The sequence below is a fragment of the Hyla sarda genome, chromosome 2, assembly GCF_029499605.1.
Source record: "Hyla sarda isolate aHylSar1 chromosome 2, aHylSar1.hap1, whole genome shotgun sequence".
NCBI lineage: Eukaryota > Metazoa > Chordata > Amphibia > Anura > Hylidae > Hyla > Hyla sarda.
In genome coordinates, this window is record NC_079190.1 from 20709803 (window position 1) to 20722437 (window position 12635).

Consider the following 12635-nt stretch of genomic DNA (forward strand, 5'->3'; position numbering starts at 1 on the left):
GTATGTGGTGTTAAGAGCAGCGTTGCCCTCCCGCTATTCTTCAGTGCCGTTAATGATGTGAACAGGGCTTTAGTTGTCATGTAAGGAGGTAGTTTCACCAGCAGGGACGTGCACAGACATTTTGGAGGGCAGGGGCTCAAGTAGAAAAAAGGGCACTTCTCATTATTTAAAAAAAAAAAAAAAGTTTGTAAAATCCTTACATATGTTAACGCAACACAATTCATGTCAGCTTAAAGGGGTACTCCGGTAGAAAACATTTATTTTATTTTTAAAATCAACTGGTGCCAGAAAGTTAAACAGATTTGTAAATTACTTCTATTAAAAAATCTTAATCCTTCCAGTACTTATTAGCTGCTGAATAATACAGAGGAAATTCTTTTCTTTTTGGAACACAGAGCTCTCTGCTGACATCTCTGTCCATTTTAGGAACTGTCCAGAGCAGCATATGTTTGCTATGGGGATTTTCTCCTACTTTGGACAGTTCTTAAAATGGACAGAGATGTCAGCAGAGAGCACTGTGTTCCAAAAAGAAAAGAATTTCCTCTGTAGTATTCAGCAGCTAATAAGTACTGGAATGATTAAGATTTTTTAATAGAAGTAATTTACAAATCTGATTAACTTTCTGGCACCAGTTGATTAAAAAAAAAAAAAAATTCCACCGTAGTACCTCTTTAATGGGACCTGCATCACTCCACAGAGGTACAATTCAGTGAGGGCATCATAGGGCAGATGCATTAAAAGGGCAGGGGCTCAATCCCCTTTTGAGTCTATGGGGGAGATTTATCAAAACCTGTGCAGAGGAAAAGTTGCTGAGTTGCCCATAGCAACCAATCAGATCGCTTCTTTCATTTTTGAAAAGGCCTGTGAAAAAATGAAAGTAGCGATTTGATTGGTTGCTATGGGCAACTCAGCAACTTTTCCTCTGCACAGGTTTTGATAAATCTCCCCCTATGTGCGCACATCCCTGATCACCAGACAATCCTATATTCTGCTGCATAATAGGGCATATAGCTGGGTTGCATTCACAAGACAACCCATGGTCTCCAAACTGTGTCCGTTGGCTGTCCGGGCATGCTGGGAATTGTAGTTTATCAACATCTAAAGAAGCGCAGTTTGGAGGCCACTGCCCTAGAGCCTGAGGTAGGGTGTCCTATGATGAACTTGGACAACCCCTATAAAGGGGTACTCCACCCCTAGACATCTTATCCCCTATCCAAAGGATAGGGGATAAGATGTCAGATCGCCGGGGTCCCGCTGCTGGGGACCCCGGGGATCGCTGCTGCGGCACCCCGCCATCATTACTGCGCAGAGCGAGATCGCTCTGCACGTAATGACGGGCAATACAGGGGCCGGAGCATCGTTACGTCACGGCTCCGCCCCTCGTGATGTCACGGCCCGCCCCAGTCAATACAAGTCTATGGGAAGGGGGCGTGGTGGTCGTCACGCCCCCTGCCATAGACTTGCATTAAGGGGACGGGACGTGATGTCATGAGGGCCGGAGCCATGACGTCGCGCTGCTCCGTCCCCCGTATCGCCCGTCATTGCGCACAGAGCGAACTCGCTCTGTGCAGTAATGATGGCGGGGTGCCGCAGCGGAGATCCCCGGGGTCCGCAGCAGTGGGACCGCGGCGATCTAACATCTTATCCCCTATCCTTTGGATAGGGGATAAGATGTCTAGGGGTGGAGTACCCCTTTAAATAAAGTGGAAAACTCCTTTCTGAACAATGACTATAAAAGTGTTCTGTCTCCCAGATATGTTCTGACCTTGAATCAACGCCCCGTACACTTACACAATGTGCTAATAACATCGGGGAATGATCCTGCATACTAAACAAGGAAAACAGACCAAAGCGAGGGCTCAGCCCGTGCCAAGCGCCTGGTATGTTATGTAGGAACTAGTTTTATGCCGGCTGTGTGAACCCTGGCAGAGGAACGCTTCTTCACAGGTGCCAAAAGTCATACAGCAGTTATAGACTTATAGTCAGGATAAGGCTCTCCACTGAAAATCTCCTACCGTTTTGTGTATACAGCTCCCATGCAGATCTATGTGTCTTAGGTTTTGTTTTCACGCAAAAAAAACTGGCCTGTTATCTTTATTACCGTATATACTTGAGTATAAGTCGAGTTTTTCAGCACGATTTTTCATGCAGGAAATGCCCCCCCTCGGCTTATACTCGAGTGAACTCTCCGCCTGTCAATCCCTTCATCAGTGGTCTTCAACCTGCGGACCTCCAGATGTTGCAAAACTACAACTCCCAGCATGCCCGGACAGCCATCGGCTGTGCGGGCATGTTGGGTGTTGTAGTTTTGAAACCTCTGGAGGTCCGAAGGTTGAAGACCACTGATGAAGGGATTGACAGGTGATGATGATGAAGGGGGGGGGGGGGGGATGATGACGAAGGCCGCAGTGGTCTTCAACCTGCGGACCTCCAGAGGTTTCAAAACTACAACTCCCAGCATGCCCGGACAGCCATCGGCCGAGTATAAGCCCCCAGAAAATGCCCCCCTCGGCTTATACTCGAGTGAACTCTCCGCCTGTCAATCCCTTCATCAGTGGTCTTCAACCTGCGGACCTCCAGAGGTTTCAAAACTACAACTCCCAGCATGCCCGGACAGCCGATGGCTGTCCGGGCATGCTGGGAGTTGTAGTTTTGCAACATCTGGAGGTCCGCAGGTTGAAGACCACTAATGAAGGGATTGACAGGCGGTGATGATGAAGGGGGGATGATGACGGGGGTCTGGATGATTACATGGGGGGTTGATGTATTTCCCACCCTAGGCTTATAGTTGAGTCAATAACTTTTCCTAGGTTTTTGGGGTAAAATTAGGGGCCTCGGCTTATATTCGGGTCGGCTTATACTCGAGTATATACGGTATGTGGGCCAATATGATTGCACTGATACCCATATTTACATAGCATTTGTATTATTTTTAAAAGACTTTTTTTTTTTTTTTTGCAAAACGTTGGTAGTCAAACAGCTCGGTAGACGGAAAAATAAAAAAGTTATATATGCGTGAAGGCTAATGTTATTGGCCGGTATTTGTGGGAGGGGAATGGTGGCACATATAACCATTACCTTCACTCCACATCATGACGTCATCGATTGTTTGTGCCGGCTTCCGTCCTCCTTGTCTTGTGGAGCACTGCGTCAGGACCTTCGGCTCCGGCGCCCATCCGGAGCATTTTGTATTCCTTTGCCAGGACACAAGCAGCGGGTAAGTCCACGCTGTATGCACGGCAGCTCGGTTCTTCCAGTCGGCGATGTGGTGATAGATCACAGTCAGTGGTAGACAGGTGTGCGTCTTACAATGTCCGATTAGTCAGGAGTATGGTGTTGGTACAAAGTATTACTTCCACTAGCGCGGCTAGTGTCGGTTGAGGCCGGTTGCCATGTCAAATTGTGTGGCATACATTAGTGTGGGAGTTCATTTAGTGGTATGTTGGCAGGGCACCATATTATACAGAGTCGAAGCTTGTAGCTTTTGGGCCCTGATGCAAAATCTTCAACAGGGCCCCATATGCCAATTTTAATACTGGTCTCTTATGGGGCACATGTGTTTTGGGGCCCCCTTAGGCATCAGGGCCCCGGTGCGACTGCTACCTTTGCTACCTCTATAGCTACGCCCCTGTACACATAGTATTATAGTAGGGTACTGATTAGTTTGTTGTGAATACAGAATGTTTTCTTGTGTACATGTTCCAGTGATTCGTTATTGACCTCGGTCACAATTAAGGCAGTGTACAGTATTCAGTAGCATCATCAGGTATGAGTGAACGGTTCCCGTTCATATATTCATAGGTTCATGCTCTTTTTGCAGAATACAGATGCCTGAGTAATAGGTGGCACAAGTGTGTAGATGTATCGGTGTAAATCAGTAACTTTGTCAGCAGCCGGTTCTGTATGAATATATGTTTAGTCTGGGTCAATTTTCATTGCAGACCATCAGTGCATCCTGGTGGCCTAGTTAACAGCATTCGATAGCATTCGTGATAAGCAGGAGCAGTTACTGGTACATGTCACTCGGTGGTCCTGTCACGTCTACAGGATTCAAAGTTTTTCACTCAATTTACGGTCATAAGATGCACTTCGGTAGGGGCCCATGAGCCTCACATTGCTCATCTTGTCACTATTTTGTGGCACATAGTTACACAATGTTCTTCCTTCACGCTAGTAGTAGCTGTCTTTTGGGCACGGGTTCCTGAGGTGGTGCGCCTATTGCCTTGTTCCTTCTTACGTTCCCCTTATCCTATTTTGACAGCATTCCATTATGTCTCACGCATCATACACTGATGAAACGTCCTCTTTGGTCAAGAATACTACTCGGATGTCTGAGCATGGGAGCATCCCGTCCCTTCGGAGTTGGACAATCCCAATTTGACCTCAGAGTTGATGAGGAAAGGCATCCTATTGCCGACTACTGCCAGGAAGGCAGAATTATATAGACTACTGGTGTCACATATGGGCAGGGAAGGAGTGCATAACTGATCTCATTCCCTCTATCCCTGCCTACTTGTCCATCCGCCCTAAATAGCGGATCAACAACCACATTGACAGTCCCTCCCTAAATATGTGATGGAAGTCACTGTCAACAAAATAAACTACAAAACAGACGTAGGTCGGGATACTGTATGGAATCCCACAAACTTACATAAATAAACTAAACCTACACTCACACAATAGTCAAAGTCCACTAGCCGAGTCTTTACCAGGAGATGTCAAAAGGTGCCAAGTCACAAATACAGGAGAATAGTCAGAATGCCAAGCCGGAAAGTCAGAAATACCATATGATCAGAAATACAAGGAATAACACTAGCTACTGGAGTAAGCTCTTTTGCAGGCAAGGTCTGAAGGCATAATGCAGGCTAAAATAGGGAGCTACTCAGGTAAAAAGCCAACGAGGTCAGCTGACCTTTCCCAGACAGCTGGGCCAAACCCAACAACCAAAACAAACAAAAGAAACTTCAGAGCTAGAAAAATTTAACCCTGCGGGTTCTGACAGAACCAGCCATCACATATGGGGACCGAGTTTGCCAGTACCAGCCAAGACGCCGTTTCTAAGCAGACCATACAGACGTCCCTCATGCAGCTACATTCCATGCTTAATAACTTGACCACCTCTATCACTGACATTCAGGCTAGATTGGCGTCAGTCAAAGCTAGGGACATCACTACTGCTACTGTGACACCAACTGTTCAAGCTGCATCCATATCACATGATAGCCCTTCAGGTATCACCTATATAACTCCTACCATTACACCCGCGCATTTCATACCTGCAAATATCTAAAAAGACATCTTTGCTGATAGCGACACAGGATTTAACCGAAAACAAGGTGTGGAGTAGAGTAGAAGGGATGCAGTTTAACCCTTGGGAGTCCTGTTACCTTGCTGGGACTTATGGTGCTTTTCACCCACTTGAATGATATCCACTTGAGATTTGTGACTTGAAGATATCCCACGCTGACTAGGGTTCTGACAAGGTCCAATTACTAACACTGCCAGGGTTTGAATCGCCACTGTACAGGGGAACACTTGTATGGGGGAACACTTGCAGAATGGAAGGGCTGACTTGATTCAGAGTTTTCCTCAGGCTTCCTCTGGATTCACCACACCCATCTTCCACCTCCTTTCCACACTGTACCTCAGCACTGGACTCTCCTGAACTTTCAACTGGGGCATCTCCCTACCCCCGCCCCCCTACACTATATAGAGGGCAATTTAGGGGCTCCCATTGGGCAGACAGGGTTACCTGGTTATTACTGCATCTCCTCCTTAAAGGTACAGTCCATAAATAACATAAGGAATACTGTAAATATAGGAAATATAATATAGTGCATGAACATAATAAACAATGCAACACTGGCCCAAAACCGGATTAGCAGACATGCCTGAGGAGATCCGCAGCCCACAGGACAGCCTTTGGTGCTGGAACACCACATAAATACGGTGGGTCAACATTCTATGATTATCACAGGTCATGTTCAGCTAAGGCTGCGACAGCTCTGGAACAATTTCACTTCACCACTAATTGGGCTAACATCGACACAGAAATCTTCTCTGACACTTAGCGGGTCTAAAAGCGCAAACTTGTTCCCTCTGCCAGTCAATCTCTCATACGGCAACAATGACATTGAGTGCTGTAACAATGTCAATACTCCTTCTGAGGCTGGTCCAGCTAAACAACTCTCGCTTGCTACTTCGGGTAGTGTCAAAGTTTCTGGGGCTGTTGATAAGTTAGGCAGACCAATCAAACACTTGGGCAAAACACAAATATGCAATAATTTCAATGATACTGCATGCCACTATGATCAGTTTCGCTTACTCCATGTGTGTGTGAATTGTTTCAGAGCTCACCTCAAAAAATGCCTGTCTGCAAAAATAGGACAAATCTTCTGCATGGCTAAGCTTGATCGACACAGATTATTTGGCATTATGCCTGGAGCCACACCCCGATAACTATTCATGGAATTTCTTGTCACGGCTTTGTCCATGGCTTCCACACAGGCCTGGTCGCCTGCTACCTACCTGGAACTGCTACTGCCTACCATGGAGGACTCTGCTGCTGCCGAAAAGGGGGGACTCTGCTGCTGCCTAAAAGGGGGGATTCTACTGCTACCTAAAAGGGGGGGGGGGTCTTTGCTGCTGCCTAAAAGGGGTGACTCTGTCGCTGCCTAAAATGGGGGACTCTGCTGCCTAATATGCTAATATGGGGGACTCTGCTGCTGCCTAATATGGGGGACTATGCTGCTGCCTACTGTGGGGGGACACTGCTGCCTACTGTGGGGGGACACTGCAACCTACTGTGAGGGGACACTGCTGCCTACGATAAGAGTACTGATGCCTACTATGGGGGAAACTGCCACATACTATGGGGGACACAACCGCCTATTATGAGGGTACTGCCATCTATTATGGGGAAATAGCCACCTCCCATGGGGGGTACTGCCGCCTACTGGGGGGGGAATCTGCCATCCACTATGAAGGGGACATCTGCTATCAATCTAATGTGGGGAACATCTGTTGCCAACCTAATTTGGGGGACATCTGCTGCCAACCTAATTTGGGGAACATCTGTTACCTACCTAATGTAGGGGACATTTGCTGCTATCCTTTCTACTAAGGGGGGCATTATTACAGTTTGGGGCATTATAGTTATTGGAAAAGTACGGAGCCTAAAATGTTTTTTTTATTCCCCATAGCTGGAAGAAATCCTCATGGCGTCTGAGCTGGAGAAGAAAAAGGAAAGTTAACGAGATCAGAGAAGATGTCATCTGATAACTGTATGTAATCTCTTATATGGTTTGTAGTGGTAATGATGGGGGTTGTTGTCAGTCACCTGATATTACTGTATGTAATCACCTATATGGTCTGTAGCGGTACTGATGGGGGTTGTTGTCAGTCTGTCAGTATCGGAGGTCCTTCTAAACTTAGGTGACAGACTGACAACATTATTACTGTTAAGAGGTATTCCCATTCTGCAGGCGCGGTTAGGGCGTGACTGAGGGTGGGGTTAGGGCATGACTGAGGGTGTGGTTAGGGCGTGACTGAGGGTGTGGTTAGGGCATGACTGAGGGTGTGGTTAGGGTGTGGCTGTGAGTGTGGTAAGGGGCATAGTTTGTCCCTCTTTGCTCTCAGCAAACGTTGACCAAGGTATGACCAAATACAGTAGACTCCTTGATACAAGCCGAATTAGATAAGAGGTTTTTGCTAGGCCCAATCAGTGTGCCACCTTTTGAATGTTGGAGCATTATCCCCACTGGGGTTGTGTCTGGTAAAATTACGATCTCTCCGCCCCTTATTCGTCTCGAGTCCCCAGTCTCAACTCTCTGATTCCTTCAGATGAAGTGTCCATAAAGTAAGCCTCCATTGATCAGGCCATAACAGAGATCATTCAGTCTGGTCCTGGGTCAAATCTGTCCAAGTATGATATCTCAGACACCCCTAAATCGGTCATTCCCAACTAGGGTGCCAGGATGCTCCGGTGGGGAAGATGGCGCCGACAATTGTTTTTTTAGAATTTCCAGCCCCAGCCTGCATGCCTGTAACTCACGGTGCCGCAGGGGTAAAATGAAGCATGTGTGCGCACTACTCACACAGCGTCTCCCCCTCCCCGCTGCGGCGCCGTGAGTCACAGGCACGCAGGCCGGAAAGAGGATGAACTCACCGGGGATGCTGTCCCGGATTCTTGCAGGCCTCTGGATTCTTCCCAGTCCCCCACAGAAGGCATTGAGATTGAACAGCTCGGCTTGCTTAAGGTACTGTACCCTCTCCCCTCTGTCACCCCTGTCCACCCCTCTGACTCCCTGTCACCCTGTTCACCCCCCTGTCTTCCATGTCCACCCTCCTGTTATCCATGTCCACCTTGGCCATCCCTCTGTCACCTCTGTCCATCCCCCTGTCCACCCCTCCGACCTTCCCCCAGTCTACCCCACTGTCACCCATGTCCACCTCCCTATTCACCCCTCTGTCCCTTTGTCACCCCTGTCCACCCCTCTTTTACCTCCTTGTCACCCCTGTCCACCCCTCTTACCCCCTATTCACCCCCCCAACTCCCATGTCCATTCTCCTGTCATCCGTGTCCACCTTGACCACCCCCCTATCCACCCCTCTGTCACCCATGTTCACCCTCCTTGTCCACCCCTCTGACCACCCCCAGTCTATCTCCCTGTCACCCATGTCCACCCCCTATTCACCTCTCTGTCACCTCTCTGTCCCCACTCTTTCACTCCTGTTCACCCCTCTTTTACCCCCTTGTCCACTCCTCTGACCCCCTGTCTCCCATGTCTACCCTCCTGTTATCCATATCCACCTTGGCCATCCCCCTATCCACTCCCTGTCAATCATGTTCACTCCCATTGTCCACCCCTCTGACCACCCCCTTGTCACCCATGTCCACCCCCTATTCACCCCTCTGTCTCTTTGTCACCCCCATACACCCCTCTCTGTCACTCTTGTCCACCCCTCTCTGTCACCCTCGTCCATCTCCCTGTCACCCATGTTCACCCCATATCCACCACTTCAACCACCCCCTTGTCTACCCCGTCACCCATGTCTACCCCCTGTCACCCCCCTTTCCGCCCCTTTGTAACCTCCATCCACCCCTCTGTCACTCCTGTCCTCACCTTTGTTACCTATGTACACTCTGCTACACCCCTCTGTCACCCATGTACACTCCTCTACACCTATCTGTCACACATGTACACCCCTCTGCCATCCATGTAGATCCCTCTGTCACCCATGTACACTCCTCTACACCCATCTGTCACCCATGTACACCCCTCTGCCACCCATGTACACTCCTCTACACCCATCTGTCACCCATGTACACCCCTCTGCCACCCATGTCCTCTGCCACCCATGTATACCCCTCTGCCACCCATGTACACCCCTCTGCCATCCATGTACACTACTCTACATTCCCTCTGTCACCCCCTACGTCCCTCTGCCACCCATGTACACCCCTCTACCACCCATGTACACCCCCCTGTAAGTCCTCTACACCCTTCTGTCACCAATGTACACCCCTCTGTCAACCATGTACACTCCTCTACACCCATCTGTCACCCCTCTGCCACCCATGTACACCCCTCTGCCATCCATGTACACCCCTCTGTCACCCATGTACACTCCTCTACATTCCCTCTGTCACCCCCTACGCCCCTCTGCCACCCATATACACCCCTCTGCCACCCATGTACACCCCCCTGTTACCCATGTAAACTCCTCTACACCCCTCTGTCACCAATGTACACCCCTCTGTCACCCATGTACACTCCTCTACACCCTCTGTCCCCCATGTACACTCCTCTACACCCCTCTGTCACCCATGTACACTTCTCTACACCCATCTGTCAGCCTTTGGCTGTCCGAGCATGCTGGGAGTTGTAGTTTTGCAACAGCTGAAGGCACCCTGGTTGGGAAACACTGGCATAGACTATTTATCATGTTAGTTTACAGTGTACCTGTCGCTTAAAAAAAAACAAAAAAAAAAAACCTCTTGACACATTCTAGAGACCTGGATTCAAAAGGAGTAAAAAAAATAAAAATACATCATGTAACGTTTTTTCCTCTGCTACTCCTGTCAGAAAAGAATGGCACCTGACTGACCCCATAATAGTAAATGGGATCTTTGGGGACCCCATTTACTATAAAATGCCTGACGGACGTTTGCCGACAGGGCTCACTGGCAGTGTGAAAGGTTCCTAACACGTCAAAAGTTTTTTTTTTTTTTTTTTTAAAGTGACGTAGCCATTTAAGGTTTTATATTTTAAACTGCATAGAAATAAACCCCTGTTGTATCTTCATCTACAGACAAGACGTTCAGCGTCCCTACAATGAAAGCATCTCACCAGAAATCATCCCGGATAAAGACAATGAGGAAAAATAATGGAAAAGACCAAGATGGACCAATCAACAGAGCCAACCTGATGGAGTCTCTGGCTACATCTGTCAAAAGTACTCTGAAAGTCCACTGCTCCAAGAACAGGCGTCCACTCAAGAAGGACAGGCGTCCACTCAAGAAGGACAGGCGTCCACTCAAGAAGGACAGGCGTCCACTTAAGAAGGACAGGCGTACACTCAAGAAGGACAGGCATCTACTCAAGGAGGAGAGGCGTACACTCATGAAGGACAGGCGTCTACTCAAGAAGGACAGGCGTACACTCAAGGAGGAGAGGCGTCCACTCAAGAAGGACAGGTGTACACTCAAGAAGGAGCGGCGTCTACTCAAGGAGGACAGGCGTACACTCCAGAAGGACAGGCGTCTACTCAAGGAGGACAGGCGTACACTCAAGAAGGACAGGCTTACACTCAAGAAGGACAGGCGTCTACTCAAGGAGGAGAGGTGTACACTCAAGAAGGACCGGCGTCTACTCAAGAAGGACAGGCGTACACTCAAGGAGGAGAGGCATCCACTCAAGAAGGACAGGTGTACACTCAAGAAGGACAGGAATCCACTCAGGAGAAGCATATATTTTATCCTTTAGGCACCATACGACACACAAACACAGAGGAAATGGGAGGCGCCTCAATTTTCCGCATAATTACGGATTGTCTTATGTGCTTATACTTGGCATAAAAGAGTTAATGTATGAATTTATTGACAGGTATGGTTTGTGTTGCTGGGCAGATGTGTGGCCAGCTGTTACCAGGCAGAGTCCAGAGGGGCCAGCTGTTACCAGGCAGAGTCCAGAGGGGCCAGCTGTTACCAGGCAGAGTCCAGAGGGGCCAGCTGTTACCGGGCAGAGTCCAGAGGGGCCAGCTGTTACCAGGCAGAGTCAGAGGGGCCAACTGTTACCAGGCAGAGTCCAGAGGGGCCAGCTGTTACCAGCCAGAGTCCAGAGGGGCCAGCTGTTACCAGGCAGAGTCCAGAGGGGCCAGCTGATACCAGGCAGAGTGCAGAGGGGCTGGTTAGTTACTGGGTGGATGTGGGTTCTGTGACATGTTTTGTTTTGATTTACTGTTGGTGTCTGTCTACAGGCGGGAATGGGGGTATGTATATATGTTGGCAGTTACAGGTGCTGTCACAGATCCTCCGTGAGCAAGTCTAAGAAGATCCCCCCCCCTCTCCCCCCTTTGTCATGGGACTTTTATTAGTGGGTCTGTCACCCAGTCTAACTGGGTGGACATGTCAGATATTTTCTCACATGGAGTTGCTCAATGTTATTGTATTTGTGATTATATTTATATTTGTTTGTTATGGTTTTACAATTTATTTGTTTCCATTAATAAAAGCCCTTGGCCATATTTTTCTACAATTCTGGTTGTCTTTATTTACTATGGTTATTGGGATGGGAAATATGGAGGCTTGCTTCCCATGCCCCATGCTAAACTTTTCTCCAATAGATCCTGTGAAGTGGATAACAAGCATAGACAGACATCTTCAGTGGGTGGCAGGATGAAGAATTCCTAATATCCGGCAGTGTGGTCTTCCTATATATGATTTGTGGAGACATCATTCCTTCCCAGATTAGCAGTATAACGGAACTAAAGACCATCTTGTTAACCTGCCTGTACATCTCCTATGGCTATATAGGACACAATATCTTGTACCCGCTAGAACCCTTCCTTGAAGATACCACACAGGAATCCTTCTAACCTGATCCCTTTACATCCTTCATAAAATGAGCAAACAAATGATGCGTTTTAATACAGACAACAATTACCACAACCAGACAATTGAGGACATTGTAGCGGAAGGTTACACCATGGATTCATTTTGTTGGAGGCTAAGGTGACTACATTGTGTTAGAAGGTCCTAACCTCGCAAAATAGTCGATACAAGAAAAGGAACACTTAACTTAGTGACTGGCACCCTTCGGCTGGTGCACATGGACATTGTGGACATAGAGCCTTCTACTGCTCTCTGAATAACGTCCGTTAAGGCACAAAAATTTTTTAAAAAGTGCCTAAGGGACATTTGCTGACGAGGCCCAACAGCAATGTGAAAGGGGCCTAACATGTCAAAAGTTGTTGCTTTTTCTTTTACGTGACGGTGCTCATTTAAGGTTTTATATTTTAACTGCATAGAAATAAACCTCTTCTGTTGTATCTTCATCTACAGACAAGACGTTCACTTAGATAATCATGGGGAATCCATTCAGCTGCTGTATGAGGGCTCCCAATGAAAACAT

The 12635-nt window shown here is 48.0% G+C and overlaps 1 protein-coding gene across 3 annotated transcripts; it reads left to right on the forward strand.

Annotated features, from left to right (window-relative positions):
- The first annotated feature begins 1699 nt into the window (after window positions 1–1699).
- LOC130357593 (coiled-coil domain-containing protein 70-like) lies at window positions 1700–11738 on the forward strand. 3 transcript variants are annotated; one of them, XM_056560314.1, is made up of 2 exons: window positions 1700–1880; window positions 10315–11738. In XM_056560314.1, the coding sequence occupies exon 2, from the start codon at window positions 10338–10340 to the stop codon at window positions 10986–10988; it is 651 nt and encodes a 216-aa protein (XP_056416289.1). In that variant the 5' UTR covers window positions 1700–1880; window positions 10315–10337; the 3' UTR covers window positions 10989–11738. The 3 variants fall into 3 exon arrangements, with proteins under 3 accessions (XP_056416289.1, XP_056416288.1, XP_056416290.1); XM_056560313.1 differs by lacking the exon at window positions 1700–1880 and adding an exon at window positions 6818–7283; XM_056560315.1 differs by lacking the exon at window positions 1700–1880 and adding an exon at window positions 8002–8258.
- The last annotated feature ends 897 nt before the right edge of the window (window positions 11739–12635 follow it).